General features: G+C 38.0%; 1 protein-coding gene across 1 annotated transcript; it reads right to left on the reverse strand.

Moving 5' to 3' along the window:
- Window positions 1-1,792: 1,792 nt before the first annotated feature.
- Window positions 1,793-7,668, reverse strand: LOC139130434 (uncharacterized). The gene is made up of 3 exons (XM_070696226.1): window positions 7,475-7,668; window positions 4,851-5,170; window positions 1,793-2,610 (listed from the first exon to the last, which is right to left on the reverse strand). The coding sequence occupies exons 1-3, from the start codon at window positions 7,527-7,529 to the stop codon at window positions 2,479-2,481; spliced, it is 507 nt and encodes a 168-aa protein (XP_070552327.1). The 5' UTR covers window positions 7,530-7,668; the 3' UTR covers window positions 1,793-2,478.
- Between the last annotated feature and the right edge of the window lie 10,976 nt (window positions 7,669-18,644).

An 18,644-nucleotide genomic window follows, 5' to 3' on the forward strand; every position in this document is an offset into this window, starting at 1 on the left:
ATAATATGATATTATATATATATATATATATATATATATATATATATATATATATTGAAAATATATATTGAAAATCCCTCTCTGTATATATTTTCCGTCTGTTCTATCTCTAAAATAAGTGTGATTTTGTAAATTGATTTTGTATTTACATTTAGCGCCTTGTATGAGGTGTGTTACAATAGTAACTAAACTAACACCGTTGCCTATTACAGTAAACGCCAATCATCTGAATAATTGAAGCACATTTTCAAACAGAGTTTCAAAACAAGGTTACCTACATTCCTTCTTACGAACGAGAGTACATGTCTAAATTTTATTAGCTTCTTCATGGTAAATGTTTGCTCCATGCTATTGTGAGTACGCGTACGTGCTAAACACTGTTTCCAGTCTCACGCGAATCGTCTACCTTGTTATTTGATGCACTTGCGCTTCCCACGCAAAACGCGTCAACAATAAACGTGTACGGACAGGAAAGGAAAGATGTAAAGGATACACATCCGATAACATCGCAGAATTCATTGATACATCTTTTAAGCAGTATTTCTTTATCACGACTCAATTGTGGTACAGCAGTAGGATAATTTTCCGTTCACACTGTACGTGTTAACTACAATAGTCTCTGTGGTTCCCTCAGGACGTAGGGGCGCCTTTCAGTGAAAGTGTATCGGTGTTCAAAACCTTGACAGAATAATGTCCAAATGTGAAAGAAAATCTTGCAGAATGAAGCCAATTACAAACTAGCCTGGCATGCACTGTATAGAGAGAGACCTTAAATCGTATATCCTTGCCCTCTGAATCTTGTATGTTCATCGTCACTCCATGCTAAGTGCATATTTCCAGAGCAAATGTTCCTAATTTCTGATCAAATTAAGCAAATTCCGAATAATCATACACTTGCCATTGCTACACAATGCGAGATCTCGCGAAATATACTCAATACTGAAAGATACTGATTCCATCATTCGGTCGGATGAAACAAGATATGCTTTAAATTTTCAGTTGAGTACACCGTACATATCTTCATTAAATCATTAACTTTCGCTGAGCCGAAAATGGTGTAAATGACAGGTTTTTTGTGTTGTTTGGAGATATAATATCTTGAATACACCATATTGATAGAGAGCTCGTAAAGTCTCGTACAAGGACCGTAAAGTCCCACACAACAGAGAAAAGACTGTACATTGACTCTTCCATAGCTTCTCCAGTATTGTAATGCCATTTTTTTTCAATTTTGTCCACTTAGCATTACGTGTCACATGGGCGTTTATATCAGCTTTACACACACACATTTACATGTATATATAATATCAAAGCATCGAGTTACTCTTACAAAAGCAAGCGATGCAATCTTTGTATATCAGACAAGCTGCACATTATCAATGCTGACAAATCTACGCTGTTAATCACACACTCTGAGTTTGTTTCAAAATGTCGCCACCATAACAAATATTATTTATCAAATTTTAACATCACCTACAGATAGAATGGTGCGTCCCAAACACATCAATGAAAGTGTACAGCTAAGAATCCTTTCACTTCTGTCTGAGGATTGCAGGATGCATAAAACTTAAGTAACATATATTATTACTTTGTACTCGAAGTAAATTGTGTTATATATATATATATATATATATATATATATATATATATATATATCACATTTGTACATATACAGATTTATATATATAATTACACATGTACGTTTATACAATATGTTATTCGTTTATTAAATATTCATCTTTTATTTATTATTTCATTTATTTATTTATTCATTTCTGCAATTATGGCAGTATGTCCATGCATATACTATTCACTGGTGAAATAAATACTAAATTTCAATGTTAATCTTAAAGGGTCAAATGGTTCTGTGTTATTACACCACAAATGGTCTTCGTCACGAAACTTGCAGATGTGAAAGTCTTTCACGGACTCGTAGAGTAATATCCAGCAAAGTGAATAACCTGATTCTGGTTATAGCATGCTGCGCTCTTTCTGTTGGCGTAAAAGGGTCCGGACCTACAAATTTCGAAAGATTATGTTCATAAGTAGGATCATTTTAAGGTACATTTTGGTTTGAAATTTAGGAGGTTTTTTCGAGTTTGTGTGAAAGTCAAAAACAATGTCACTGTCATGCATGAACGGTGTCAGAGGTAATGCCAATAAAAAAGATTGGAAAGAGCCTCCTGGTATAGTCTTTGCCGCCTATAACGTCAGTATAACTAAGCAGGTTTATTTTTAAAAAACTCTGGATTAACATGTTCTTGCACTGTTGTCTCTCCAGGACTTACAACCGATGACGTATCCTCTTTAACTCTTCGTATTGGGTGTTTATATGCGGCCGGCGGCTTGAACACACATAGGGAAATCTAATAGACACACTGACACCATTAACATGCACAAATAAAGTCAGAGTCTTCTCATACTGCCGCATCTACCTATCAGGGGAATCTCCGTTCTCTCCCAAGATCTCGAACTTTCTCAGTCATCCTCTTCGCTCCCTTCGCCGCCTGCAGGTTGTCCAATGGTCGTGGGATCTGCGGTAGATGGCGCCATGGTTGTAGTGGGAGCTGTCGTGGTTGTAGATACAGTTGTGGTTGGACTGGGTGTAGTCTGTACGGGATACAAATAGATGTTCAGATTCAACAAGTGTGGATTAGTATAACCATATTAGGCAATGCTAATTTTAGCGTCCAACTTTATAAAATTAAATTTAGATTTGAAATCTGTAGTTTAAAAAAAAAATTGCCATAAATTTGACAGCCTACTGAGGTTACCTTATGGCAATACGTTGTGTGAGTGTCTGTTACGATTGTGTTTGGTTCTTGTGTTGCTAAAACCGAATTGACACTCTAAAAGGGGGTATAAAGTGTGAAATGATGCGCACAGTTTCAAAGGCACTCCATATTTCCTACCAATAAGTCAGCTGTGAGCCAATCGCGTGCTAAATGCACGTCGATAGAATACTTTTGTATTGTTATAACAAGAGAATTGATAAAAATAAAACTGTTATTATAGAGAAAAGAAAGAAACGGGGAAAATATAGAACATTTTACAGATCCTGTTTCCTGTATCTGATCGCGTATCAAAGAAAGAAAGGTGGATGTACTATCTCTCATAGACGCCGTTGCAGACGTAATAAAACGTTATTATACAAGAAACCCATGTATTCCAGTAAATACAGAGAGCGCCTGTTCAAATTCTTCTCAAAAAGAATGAAAACAAACTGATCTATTTATTAGTAATCGATTTGCAGACGACAAATACATTCAGTTCGAGTAGCGTGTATGCTTTCCCGCGTGAAACGACGCAAATGAAACCGGTAATATTGAGAGAAAAAAAGAGAAAAGGGGGAAATATAGAACAAATTATCTGTAGTGTTTTCTGTGTCAGATCGCGTATCAGACAAAGGTTGATGCACTTTCTTTCATAGACGCCGCTGCAGACGTAATAAAGAGTTTTGAAATCATATAAGAAACCATATATTACCGTAAAAAATTGCAGAATCTTTTCGAATTCTTCTCATAAAGAATGGAAACAAACTGGTCCATTTATTAGTAATCGATTTTCAGACGACAAATACATTAAGTTTGAGTAGTGTGGTATGCTTTCCCGCGTGCGTGAAACGACGCAAATTCAACCGGTAATATTGTAAATACCTTCTCATACGCCGAGAATGGAAGAGGAGTTGCCATGACGATAGGAAAACCTTTAGAATGTAATGGAACGGTAAACCTATGGACATAATATCCGACTGAGTGATAATATTGTATTTTGTTAAATGGCAGCAGATTGTTAACGACCTCCATTAAAGTACACACAAAGTTACTTGAATGACGATAGAACTTAGCGTACGCCTACAGTCATTTATCCTTCGTATTGTATAATATTTTTTACCTCAGCTGCTTACAACAAATCACAGGTATGACGTGTACACCTGCCTACATGTACCTTCTTTTTATCGTGAAAAGGATATAGACTCTACGATGCGAGAATTTTCCTGGTTTCCTGAACACAGCAGAATACACGATATGACCCTAAGCCCTTCAAGGCGTTCTCTACTTCGGCCAACACACTACCATCGTTATTTTATTCCTTTTGGGTTCAGGGATCGACCGGTAATTACTCGGCATTACGAGAAATATGATTGTATATTGTGGCCGTAATCATGTTTACGCACATTTGTGTCACATACAATATACCTTTCAGTAAAAATTGGCTGTTACCAATTTTAGTGTTGAGAATGAATATTAACTGCACGGTGGTTGACTCTAACGGGTCACTTGTGGTTTCCCGCCACCGGTAGTTCTCTGCTCTCATTGAGATATTGCCAGACCTGCGCTCTCCTTGGACGTATACTTCGAACATTTTGCACGAAACAATCCCATGATAGCACCGGAAACCGATCCATGTCGTTGAAACCTTGTACAACAAACATTTAAAAATAATAACAGAGTGTGGAAGTGGTCAAACCGGTATTCTAAAAAAGGCCATACTGTTGAATCTTAAGTCACGTGATTTAAACTCATGTTCGAGCCGTAAAGAAAAAAGCTACTGAGGTAAAAGCGTCAGCTCTATTTACATATATAGCAATTTTTACCAAAGAGATTTTTAAGGTTGTGCTAAACTCAGTCCCTTTTACAGATGTATCAGACCCAGACATTCATAAATTTCCAGGAACATACGAATTTAGTACGGTGAGAGCACATTAGGACAAATACGGAAAGTTGTCTGTGCCAGACTACTTTAGGCGGGATTCACGCTTGTTAACATTGAATGGATAAAATTGTTGGTATGTCAGTCTTAAAATAGTACTGTACAGAATACATTTTTTATGAGATGGACAATCCTACCGGAATTTCTGATGCCTTGCTGTTGATCTGCCAATACGAACAGCCGACGGATAGTACCAGTCCGACGGCATCATCAGCCAGCGACGCGTCGGACAGTTCGCAGGTGTACTGACTCGGACCTCCCTCGCAGTAGTTGAACGACCTGCAGAGCTGGTTAGAGCTGCACTCCATGGCGCACAGCACCGGCGTGTCGAAGTCTTCAAACTGATTGATGACGTGGCCCGTCAGAGAACGGTCCTCCCAGGTCGACTCCGATTGGAAATAGGTACTCAGTTGTTTGCCAGGGTCGCTTCCAGGCGATGAAACACTCGATTCGAGAACTAATTATAAACGCAAAATGGGAAAGATAGATACTTTTGGAGTAATTGCTGATCTGCTTCTTCGCAATATAATTTTTTTACTTCAATGTCAATAAAGAAAATCGTGGGGACAATTAATTAATGTAGCATCTGCAACGAACTTTTAGGTGAATGGTTCCGATGTACTGAAGTAACTTTTCTTCGCGACCCCGCTGCTGAAAAAGCACAGTTAATTACGATATTCCGATGAAAGCACTGAACATATCGTAATATATTTTCAAGGTTTTCCAATGTCGTTTTAAGAAATGAGTATGATGTATGTTACCATTATCATGGACTGCATTGCATTTTCTTCAAGTGAATATATATAATAGGTTCGCAATAATTATTCAATTAGCAAACAAATGTGAAAATCATCAACAATCAAAACTCAAGCAGAATAGACCATAGTGCTGTGATATTTTGTGATACATATTTCTAGGTGTACTCTGACTCGAGTTTGTTCGCATCAGCATGACATGTACGTATTTTTCTCTTTCATTTTCCTTTAAAGGTATACTGTCACCTGTTCCAATTTTGCCACAGTTACCATGGAAAGAGAGAATCTAACCAATCACAGATCTTAAGCGGGTGGCCGCTTTTTAAAAACAGCGCCCTCACATAGGCATTTTGAATACATGAACACCCCTTTGACCATATATGGGCATATTTAGATTACAGGTGACTGTATACCTTTAAACTCTAAAATATTCTTCTCTGAAGCCGCATGTCTGATAGCGTTGAAATTTGTAATTGTTATATACTTTAGGTGGGTTATCCTCATCAATTACTTTATTTAGCTTTTGTTTGGTTTTTTCAAATGATGGTGCAATTTGCATTTGTAATTTTGGGAGCGATTTTTTCAGATAATTTGTCAGAATAGAACAGCTCCATCTCAAAAGGCATTTATTAAATTCCTGTCCAATTTATTTGTAGATCCCTAGATATGACCTAATTGAAATTTGTTCCGAAATTTCTGTATGTGAATGTTGAGCCAATTTCCAAACTTTAGTTGAAGCTATTTCTTCTAAAAAAGTGGTTATCACATAGCTTTTGGGTTTTGATGTTGGTTACTTGGCATGATTTACTTTATTTTTATAGAAATTATGATGAAATTTGCATATGTTCATATGTTAATATGTAAATTTACATCTGCAAATTACTGTGATAATATATGCAAATGATTGTGAAATTTGAATGTGTATAACCCATTCTCGGGAATTTTCCGTCAAAGTACCGTTTCTTCTCATATCACTTGACTGACAATTTCCAAAATTGGTTAGTTGGTGTTAAGAGATGACCCACTTTTGTGGAAGTGTTGATCAAATTTACCGACAAGTAAATTTTCAGGCCAATACTATTAATTTTTGGTAAACGACTTTTTCTCCGAGATTATCCATTAGATGGCTGCTGAATTTGATTTGTAGATGCCTTGCGGTGATTGCATTCACATTTGATTGAATAACGGTAAAATTTGCAAAGGTATATTTTTAATCAATTTTTGCTAAAAAAATCAACATCTGTTAAAGCTTTTATCTGATAACTTTCGTATTTTGTGTTCCAAACTTTCTTCGGTACTGAACCAATGGTAGCACACTGTCATTGACGTCGTTTTTTAACTGAAAACTTTATCAAAAATGTGAATTTTGATGTTTGAATCTGACGAAATATTCATGACAAGGAAAGTCTTACTATATTTGTCAGTCTTTTCACCATTTTTCACCAACTTAAATTGTAAGACACTCAATTACGCGAGAGAGACATCAGCATCTTTGCAATATAATAATATAATATATACTATTATCACGAACGATCAGTATGGTTTAAATATCGTGATTTGGAAATATTAATAGCTTCTTCCTCTTAATCATTTATCATCGTAATCTACCTTAATCCCGCATGCCACGCTTTAAAAAAAAACTAGCCATTTCTAGCCTATATCCTTGCAGTCACCCACATAAACTAAAACCCACCTGTGTGCCATGGCTGGGATAATACTAGCTATTGGACACAGATTTAAATTGAGAGACATTTCTCAGAGATGTTCTGACATGCCCTGTGTTCGAACGAATGGAAGCTTGACACGAACCGATTTTGCAAAGGCCTATTTTTTCTTAAATTATGTATTTTGAAAGAATACTACTACAAGATTTCAAATGATCTCCCTATCGATGCGATGTTTTAAATAAAGTTTATTTTTACACAAAATTTACATGCAATTCATCAGTGCCAGCGTTTTGGTCTGTACTGATATTATCGTAACTATTTTAGAATGCCCATGCTTACCGTGTAGTAGCAAGGAAGTGTAACAAATTATATGCTTCATAATTGCCCGGCACATTGCGATGTCAGGATGTATCTTGCTTTGTGTAACAGGTCTCCTAAACGTGTAACACAGCTGCAATTAAATAAAATCAGGGGAAGTCCAGCGCACACACATTCCAAATTGGTAGCGTTCCGGTCTGCGTACCAGTATAGTGGATTTCCTCACTTGAATGAAGTCTCTAGTCCAAGGTTTTGATGAATTCGCTGCTTCAGTCTCAAAATATGCAGCGTGTTTGTGCACATTTGTATTCCATAGACGTAAGACTGCAACTTCACTCGTGGTGTGACCTTCAGTTCTGCTGTGCCATTTTAACGTAGCTGACGACTTGCCATTTTGTGCGGTGTGGAACAGCAAGCTCAGTTGGGTCAAAATGTTCCGATATCCACCTTAACTTTTCATCTGTCTCTCTCTGTCTTGCGAGAAGAAATTTCAGAGCAGAAGATAATCTTGCTTATAAAACACTCCAAGTATCGTGGAGATACATTTTATCACCGATTAGACAGAGCGAGAAAAGTTAGACTTAATCCCATTTACAGAGTAGCTTAACTCAGCAGCACCCTTCCACAGGTCGGTAACACTCTTCCGCGTCTCCATGGAAATGGACGATACCACGTTCAATGGGGTGGATGCACAAGAATTGAACACATCGCAGGTTGCCCTGCTGAGGTCAATAAATCGATGTGTGTTTTCAGGACATCGCGTGTCATCAACTTCAATCAATGCGTGCACGGGCAAGGACGCGATAAACTGTCGTAAATGAACTGTATGTATTGGTTGAAATGTTATAAAAATAAGACTAAAGTAGCCAACGTGAAGACGACTGCTAGCATCTTAACATATGCACATACTGGAACATTCCATTCCTTAGATGCACTACTATATATGTCTTTCAACTCAACAGTTGTGTACAAAGGCATATTTCAAAACAGTTTAGAGAATTTTTATCGGTGTCAAAAATGTCTTAATCATGCTTAACTTTTTACTCACTATATTAGTGGTGCAAAATAAATCTCTAACGTACGCTGTTTATCATGATTAGCCAAATTCAAAAAGCAGAAATTATCTTTAGAAAAACGGTTTGAAAAATTTGCACATCAGGAGTTATGCAGCGAGACCCTGAAACACGCTGTGCCGTGTCTTTTTTTTTGTTTTGTTTGTTTTGTTTTGTTTTTTAAACAGATATTCGGACTCATAACTTTTTTGCTAAATTGGGGGCTCATTTTAAAGCTTTTTTATTGTCTTAGTTTTGGAAATCGAAAATGCAACTTGATTTTCCCCAAAGCATTAACACAGGGACGGCGACCATTTTGAATTTTATATATCGGTAAACTTCTCTAGCCCCAAAATTTATTGTGAAATGGAATGGATGAAAGTTTCCTTGAGAAAAGTATGAGAAAAAGTGCAAGTAGATCACTTTCGAGTCGCGTAAAACCTTAAGGAGTGGGACACGCACTTCCTGTGGCAAGCTTCATCGAATCTGGCTCGTGACTGCACCAATACAGTCAATAAATTATCAGTTATACAAAATAAGCTATGGGAGCTACGAACGCCCTCGAACATGTTACCGAGCACCATGTGCGACATAACATTTACAAATATTGAACATTTCGATATTAGTTCTACAACTCCCTAAGATGTACACCTTCTTCAAAATGTTCAGAGAATATGAAAATTAGTAAAGCATTGATATGTCACAGTAATCTTTCTATAGCAATTCTTTGAATGTTGCATTATCAAAGCTGTTACGATCAACATTTTACCAAATTATGTGAAAATTTAAAAAATAACTAAAACCATGTATTTATTTCGGTCTACAGACTGATTTCAGGTAAAGCCTTTATAAGTCACATCAGTTGACCAGTTTAATTATGTTATCATTATCATGCAGGTTATCCGTGCGCAAAAGCAAACGACCTTCAGGCGCACGGTCTTCGTCAAAGCCGACATCTGAACCAGAAAACTACCTTGCAGTGTTATGTTACCGGCCTTAGATTAATTGATTAACGTTATTTTGCCGACAGTCTATTGATAGGACCTCGTGACACAAGAGCTACTTGGCTAAAATAATTATCGCATGTTTTCCATTATTTCGTCACGATCTTAAAGATTCCGGGAAAACGTTGTACAGACAAGGTGACCTTAAAGCTGAATTGATTTATCTTTTCTGGGTAAACGGTTTGCGTGCCAGCAACATAGCCGTCAATCTGACATTGAAAATGGGCACTGCCCGAGACAATTGACAAGCTAAAAGGGAGCGGATACACAGGTAAATTATGTACACGTTCAGAGAGAGAGAGAGAGAGAGAGAGAGAGAGAGAGAGAGAGAGAGAGAGAGAGAGAGAGAAATATCTGTATGTGCGTGTGTTCATGTGTATCTCTACGTACCTATAAGAATTTACATATAACTTGAAGTGTTTTAACGAAAAATTGGGGTAACAACCTTTTTACGTTCACAATGAACTCTGTAGGGCCAGACAATATGAACAAACTGTTTCTAGGAGTTGCCACTTCTACTTCTGCTGCGCGCATTTCTGTGCATCATTTTTATTCAGCTTCTTTCAAAGCCATTATGAATAATAGCGCCGTTCTAATTCAAGGTGTGGCTTGCTTTAATGCAAACGAAACGACTTGTACTGACGGACTAACAGATGTAACATCTTAAAGGGAGGCAGTCGTCGGAACTGCGCGTGTGCGACTTTCTTGTTTACAAACAATTTATTTCACACATGATTTCTAGATGCATCAAGTCAACATAGCTGCAACATCTAAATTTTACGATATTCATTTTTAACAAACATATATTAACTTTCATCAATCGCCAACGTACCCTAGATACAGTGTTTACATCGGTCGTAGGGGTTCCTGGCAACCTTTGGCAGAGTTCCAACGACTGCCTCCCTTTTAACCTACTGTTTCTCGTTTTAGAGAGTACGACAGTCTCCTCGGTGGTTGCTATGTGAAATCAGTCTGATCACAGGACAATGAACGTCTGAACAAATTATCTGAGCGCATGTACAGTGTGTCAGGACACTTAAAATGAAAAAGTTGAAACAGGCCCTGCACTTTTAGGAGGTTAACATGACAAAAATTGTATACTTTGAATTTTTTAGCACAGTGACTTCTGTTCTTAACCCTTTTTCACACGTTCTTGTTCTACACCGAAAAAAAACAATTTTAACTTGCCTGGCTTCTCAGTTTAAACACTAGTTTACTATGTCACATGGACATTATTATTTTCAAACATTTGAATTCAATTGAAGTCATCAATATCTACGTGATCATAGAGGGACCGTGACGTGACTACATATCTTCAGGGTGTATAAATGAGCTTTACAAAGGGCATCTCCAAACACCAACGATTTCACATCATTTTCGTTTCTACGTGTCCAATTCCATCATAGAAAACAGCGCAGTGTGGTGACGGATAGGTCGAAGGAATAGACCACTGAACAAGATGCAAAAAGGTGCTGAGAAAAGAATATTAAAAGTTGCAAAACCTTATCGCCTTAAATCGAACACTTTACGAGTAAATGTGTTTAAGTTTTATACCAAGTAAATAAAATTAATCCGTTGAAAACAGTATTTACATATCTTCCCTGATATTTATATGTATTTGCTTTGCATTCATTTACATAAAATTATTGCGTATGATTCTTATAACATCTTCCTCGCTGCTTCTGTCGCTATGCCTGGCAATTCCGGACAACAATATTTTTCTTCTGTCTGGCCTGATTATATTTTTTCCAGGAGCTATTTCTAATGCCTGGAAAATTACAGTCAAAGAATTTGAAGACAATCATTGATGGCTATTAAGAGTGCCTTCGATTGAAGTTTTCAAAGCATTAGAGAGTAGAATTGGTCATTGCACGCTTTTGCGTTGAGTTATAGATATATCGACCATCAAACACCTAGAAACAGCCTTCAGCAGGTACACAGAAGGTAATCGCGATAAAGAAAAGTACGGAGAAGTTGTTCAAATGGCTGTTCTGACGGCGTCTTAAAGCTCTATCAAAGTGTAAAAGCAAGCTCAGTTAGAGTACATAGGCAAGCTACGTGACATGACTTTTTGGAGTTGAGGGAAAACCTGTAAGATTTGCATTGCTGTATTCAGTCGCAGGAAAATTACATTTTTATCTTTGACGCTTACGCCATGCTTTTTCCTCGTATCTCTAATCTTGGTATCAAAATTGTTTGTTTTTTATGCGCTTTTTATGCCATTTTAAGTAGATTCAGTTAAGAAAAAAGGGTACAATAACATTGCACAATTTTTAAAAATTGCACAAGATTTGAACAAAAGCGTGTTCTTCTTGCTCTAGTAAAGTTTGAGAGGAAAAAAGACGACAATAATCTTGTTTCAACTTTTAAAATATTTTAAACAGGTTGTTTATGCTATTATTTTCATGTAAGTGTCGAATTTGCCCCCCCCCCCCCCCCCACACACACACACAATTATTATGACAGCATTAGTCTAGGCAGGACAATATAGAAATAACGGGCGATGCTCTGACCATTAACGTTTATTTATATTTAGGGCAAGGGCGAGAGGAAAGCCAAAAATTAACGAGCGAGGCTTGCCAAGTCCGTTAATTTGGCTTTCCTCGAGCCCGCGCCCATAAATAAACGTTAATGGTCAGAGCGGAGTCTGTTATTTCCATTATATTATCAATGAACCGGAGAAAACCGTCAAAATTTGCGAAAATTTTCGGAGCGAACGACAACTTGGCCCCAGAACTGAGCAATACGCGACCCACTGTCACGCGCGCTGTAAAATATTGGCAAATCAGCAGATATTTCAGAAAAAAAAATGTCTCAACTTGGTCCACAAGTGCTCCATTTTTTTCTTTTTTTTTGATTGATTATGATTTACGTTTGAGCTGTAAAGATACGATACTTTGAGTTGTTAATCTTATTATTCATATTCACGGGCATGTAAACAGACTAGTACTGTGTATTTGTGGTGAGTCATGTGGTTCAGCTCGACCAATCAAAATGCGACAGGCAGGGCATAATAATATAATAGTCCTGTAACACTGTCTGTCCGATCGGCAACTCAGAGCAAAGGGCAAGGAACTGCCTCCGTATCTGTAAATGAATCAATGGTCCGGGGCCTTCATCTAATAGCAATGTTTAATTATTTTTACAGAACGCATAATAGTGTTCGCTCTATCTTGCCATCCAAATGTTGGAAACGTTCTGATTGAGAAAATGCGTTATGTTACTGGGTAACTGTCATCATAATACACTTCGTAATTATTATCGTCTCATCATCATCGTAAGCATCATCAACAACAATACCATCGGTTCATATCACTGAAGCGTTCTGTACAAATTCAAGCCGTCACTTCGTTATCGTTGTTTTGTTGGATACAATCGATTTTACATTGAGAATGGAGAGTTTTTCTCTTTGAATGTTATGATCAAAGCCACTATTGTTGTCATTTTCCTGATCGTACATATCTAATGTAGCCGCTTATATGTTATTTTAAGGCAACTTGATAATCTCTATTTGCAACGCTTTTTTGTGGAGTTTCCGCTACGACAGTTCTCCGTCTGGTGACTCTGATCTGTATTGCCAGGTCCGCGCGAACGAATGGAGTATAGTCTCTCTCTCTCTCTCTCTCTCTCTCTCTCTCTCTCTCTCTCTCTCTCTCTCTCTCTCTCTCTCTCTCTCTCTCTCTCTCTCTCTCTCTCTCTCTCTCTCTCTCTCTCTCCGTATCTGTAAATGAATCAATGGTCTTTATTTCATTCTTTCAGGCGCGTTGCTATCAGCAGATTTACGATGAATCGCGGGCGGGAATATTGCCAAGGTAATGGCACCCAGCTGACGAAAACAGTCCGAAGACGAAATTCGATCGGCGTAAGACAACCGTACATCTGATGGTATTCAGTGTACATGTAGTTAAGACTAACGTTGCGTTTTCAAAAAAGTCATTGCAGAAACAGGCTGTGTTGACAAGAGAAAAACTTGGAATTTCGACACCAATCTACGAGTAGGAAAAATATGTGCACTACAATCACAGCTAAATGTAGCTGAAAAATACACCAAAACAGCCCCATTTCTTGACTTTTAAGGTGTAGTATATATGCGTCGAGCTTGCCTGACCATAGAATTAATTTCTTGCTCGAGAGTCTGTATTCAATCACTTTGGTACTCCGAGAAAGAATCAAGCTTTCGCAATGTAGTTTCCTGTGCGGAAAAATACAATTCTAGTAAAAAAGCGAATCAAAAAATGGGAGATATTCAGAATTTGAAAAACAAATACATTTAAGATTATTTCCCTGTTCCAATTGTATGTACTGCGAGGCCCTTTATTTCATTCTTTAAAATCTAAGAAGCAAAATTGTGAGCAAATTGTGAGTGAAATGCCCAAACTTTCATCTCGAGGTGCAAACGGATAGAGCTGTGGTTATTTGCTTGCCCCCACCCCACCCCACCAACTTTCGCGGAATCTTTCGCGGCTTATCCTTCCTCGGTGGCCGCGTACATGTTCGCGTGTGTGTCTTACATGGAAATTCGATTACGTTAAATACGAAAGTGTGCCGTATGATTTACAATTAAATGCATTTCAGTGTATCGAAAAACTAATAAGAACAACAGTAAATCGATGTGGTCAACAATATTTTAATTATGTTTTATGAGGAAATTATCAGCTAGGCAGTAATCAACTCCGTCTGCAAAAGTTGTATTGATTGTCCAGCACGACCTCCTGCTAGACAATGTTTCAACTTTTGCAAACAGTGTTGATATCGCCTAGCTGATAATTGCACGTCTTTCCTCATAAAATGTAATTAAAAAATTGTTGACCACATCGATTTTAGTGTTGTGCCACATCGATTTTAATCCGTGACATTATTCGGCCAACCTTTTTTTCACCCTGAAATCAGAGAATAAAAGTCGAAATATGGGTAAATTTCATGATTTCATCGGTTCACTTGACCATTTACATTAAAATTGGACCAAAGTTCCATCTTGAATTTGCTCTGTTAGCATTCAATATCTGAATTAAGAATGATATGTCACTTATTAAAACAAAATTATACTTTTCTTTGTCAATGTTTTGCAGTCAAATGTTCTTTCTTTCTCCAACCAAATAGTAGGTCGCAACATGATGAATGGTCATCAGCAGTGCAGCGAATTTCACGGAGTTTGTACAGAGGGATACCAAACCAATCACAAAGTTTGTGACATTGCTACTGTCCTTTCCTTGGCTAGAGCTGTTACATACCTGCGCGCCGCGCGCATGGTCAGTAAAAAAAAGTTATAAAGTGAATCAACCGTTCCGAGACACTGTGTATATATTACATGTAAATTAAATTGTAATGCGACAAGTCTTCGTCGGAAAATTATATTTTATTTAACGAGAACAAGAGAATGCGTTCATATCAGCAAGCGTGGTGTGTTTGGATCTGGTGGTGTTGTCAATTGTGTAAACTACAATTCTGACCTCCCGCCAGTCAATGTTTCAACTTTGGCAGACTTGAATTTTTCTGTGATCAACTGATATTACGTGGATGATGATGTGTGTATGGTCAGATCAACAAACTATTGACGGCAACAGTATATTTTAGTGATCGGAATAAATAACATGCAAATAAAACAAGTTTCGTGAAGAAATTCAAAAAATCCAAAAGGATAGGAATTTGGTATAGCAATCAAAGGATCCATCGTGCCACTTTGCATCATCGTTCATTCAGAATTGAGGAATTTGCACCGGAGAGAAGCGTGCAATCTGTTCGATGTATTAAACGCCATTGTTTTCTATGGTAAATGGAGCTTATTCGCCGCGTCGAAAAAAGATAAAATACATCTGAAAAAAACCCCCGTTGGTTGTTTAACTTTTTCATTTCGCTGTAATTTCTTACAATATTTGAGATAACCCATCTCATGAAGGTTAACTAAAACTTTTTTTGAGTTTCCCTCTTATTTTTATGAAATGACGAGTTTACGGTCATTTGCCTGTTGCCTGTGTTTCACCTAATTTTGCATATGAATAATTATCGCATCTAAAGGTATTCGGAATTCCCTCATGGAATTGTTGCCTATTTCATAATGGAAAGGCTAACATATAAGGAAAGTATTGAATCTGCAACTCTTCCATCAATATCAAGCTGTGCAGAGAGAAAATTCGGTGAAATTTTAAACATAGCGTTGAAGGCGGATTTTGATTCTCTGTACTCGTACTCGACATATGTGTGGAGAAAAGTGACACCAAGGTGCGAGACCATTTAAAGCTTTGAAAGTCATAACCTATATGTGAGATACTTTATTAACACACATCATTCCATGGTAGGAATGAAAAGGGTTACATGAACTCAGAAGAGAGAAAAAGAATTACAGTATCTCAGAAGTCTCACTTCAAATACAAGGAAAAAGTCTTAACGAAGACACTACATATCGCAAAAAGAGAAGAAACAGAATACAACATAACAGCAGTAAAGTAATCAATACGTAAATCTATGGGCAACCAGTGCAAACTAACAAAAACTGTTGGAGAAGGAAAAGTCGTGTCAACTCCGAGAATTACCTTACCAGCCCTTTTCTAGAGTTTGTACAATCTTTGGAGATTGGTCTCAGACGTACTAGCCCAAACAATACAACAGTAGTCAATTACAGACAAGAACAAAACGTTATAAACTAGCAAAAGAACACTCCTTTGAGAAAAGGGGCGTAGTAGTCTTATAACACCAATTCTTGCAGACAAAGTCTTGCACAAATTATCTATGTGGTCATCACAGCATAAAATGTTGTCTAATTGAACACCAAGTAGTTTGTTAACAGCAACACTGTCAATGAGAGTATTGATCTGGATGTGAAATGAAATGATTTTCATGACATGCTAAATGGAGGGCTTTGGGCCGGTTGTGTCATACATATATCGCACACGGCCAAAGTTGGTAGAACGCACGATAGTAAATTTAGTTGCCTCCCCAGAAGCAATTTTTCCAAATTGTAGACTAAAATATTTTTCAAGTTTAGCCTTCGACAGTTTTTTTTTCGACAATCTACAAAACCCTGCCCCGAAATATCAAATTGTTCATCTTTACAGCTCAAAGTCGTAACATTCAAACCCCCCTCCGATACTCTCTCGTCACGTGACAAACGGTGCGCTAAATTTACTTTTAACGTGCTAGTACAAGTGGAAAACAATGTCCGAAAATTAGTAGTCCAAATAATACATTTGGTAGTGCGCTCTTACCCCAGCGATATGGCTAGTTCTAAATAATATGATTACTATTTACTGAACATCTGACAAACGATTAATCTTATCGTCTCTCGTGTGGTTTTATTTCATCCACACAGCCACAGGCAACACAGTGACACTGCATGGAAGAAGTTTGAAGCTGTAATTTCGCGTAGAACAGTGAAACAAAAAAGATCGATTTCCTTTCCATATAAAGTGAAATCTAACGGTATACAACCAACAAACAGGGAGACAAAAGGGTAAACCATCCTCCATGTCCCCTCTTTTTTTATCGTCCTGAATGGGAAGAGATTTGGTATGAACAGCTGATGATCAACATGAGACAATCATTCCCAAGTATTGTTGTTATGGTATCAGGGACTACCGTTACTTTCGAGCCAAGAAATCTCTTGGCTCTGTGGGAATCTTTCAGTTTCCGTGGCAACATGTGTGTCCCTGAAATTAAACAACTGTAAAGCATACCTGCATTGCTAATTCCCTTCCACTCACTAGGTTTTCCCTGTACGGCCAGGAAACCTTCCCGCTTCCACTCTCTCCATTACAATAAAATGTTCTCACAACCCTTCCCGACTGTAAATGTTAAATCTCCTTCGCTCAAATCTCAGAAAATAAAGAATCATACTCCCGACCCGCCCTCTGCAAGGCTTTGTACCAATTGCCCGCTTAATAATGAAAGGATTAATTTCTTCATGCTTGCCAACCCGTCTACATCTTGGCTACATCGATAGACAGTGGAACGGAAGACCCTCGACTGTCTATGCTACATTCTAAATGAATATCCTTGTTCATATGTTGTCAATATGGTTTCCATGATCATAACTTTCATGCAGGAAACGATCTAGTAGCGCTTTTTGGTACAGTTTAATTGTCGCATTAAAGACAGTGGAAATCAAACGCCTTTGTCACTTTTCTCGATATCTATTTCCGACGTGCATTACGCAAACTTTCTAGAATTTTTGATTGCGACGTGTACAGGTCACTGCCTCCCTCGGACATCGACTGATCTGATTAAAAAATGAAACATGGATTTTCAAGCGCACAACAAACTAGCATGGGGTCGTTGCCCGGTGTTTTGAATATGCGCAGCCCAGTACTGTAAAGCTTTACAAACACAATGAAAATGTTTTGATGTGGTGTATCTTCCATCTGTTTGCGTCTTTGAGCTTCATTATGCAAATTCTATGCAGTATATCAGAATCAACCAATGAAATTAGTTCATGAAATTTGTGTTGCACAGCTGGTTTTAAAAAGTAAAGAAAAAAGAGCGGGTGCCGTCTCGGCTTTGCGTTAGAAAGGGTAACCAGCCCGGTGGGCGGATTTTGGCAACTCGTACCTGTCAGTACACAGTTGCAAAAAAATTTCGCCCTCCATCCTGGTTCACGCCGAGACTATATATATATATATATATATATATATATATATATATATATATATATATATATATATATATATATATATATATATATATATATATATATATATATATATATATATATATATATGTGGGACAACCCTTTCTCGAACAGGGTTGAAGGGAACTGCGAGAAAGCACGATCTTTTGCCGTGCTTTGGCGGCTTTAGCTTCGGCATTGCCGGTAGTACACACTTTGGCCCGAAAGTCGTCGTCTCCCGTGCGAGAAACAACGACATGTGCCAGCAAGCTTACGGAGATTGCAGGAGGCTAGGCGGTAGACACAATTAGGGCCCCGACCGGGCCCGTGGGCTCCCGTAGGAGAGCAGGGGAGAGGCTTGAGCAGGAACTTGTCTCCTTGGATTTAAGGGCAGTATGGGAGCATGCCGAGAGCACGGTAATGGCCGAAAGCCCGTCGGGCGAGGTACGTCGGCTCACGGCCGGCTCCCAAGATGCCCGACGCAGGCTGCCAATATTTTTGCCCTCAGTGCAGTCTCGGTTTTGCCGGCGGAAGGG

The sequence above is a fragment of the Ptychodera flava genome, chromosome 4 (assembly GCF_041260155.1).
Source record: "Ptychodera flava strain L36383 chromosome 4, AS_Pfla_20210202, whole genome shotgun sequence".
NCBI classification, from domain to species: Eukaryota; Metazoa; Hemichordata; class Enteropneusta; family Ptychoderidae; genus Ptychodera; species Ptychodera flava.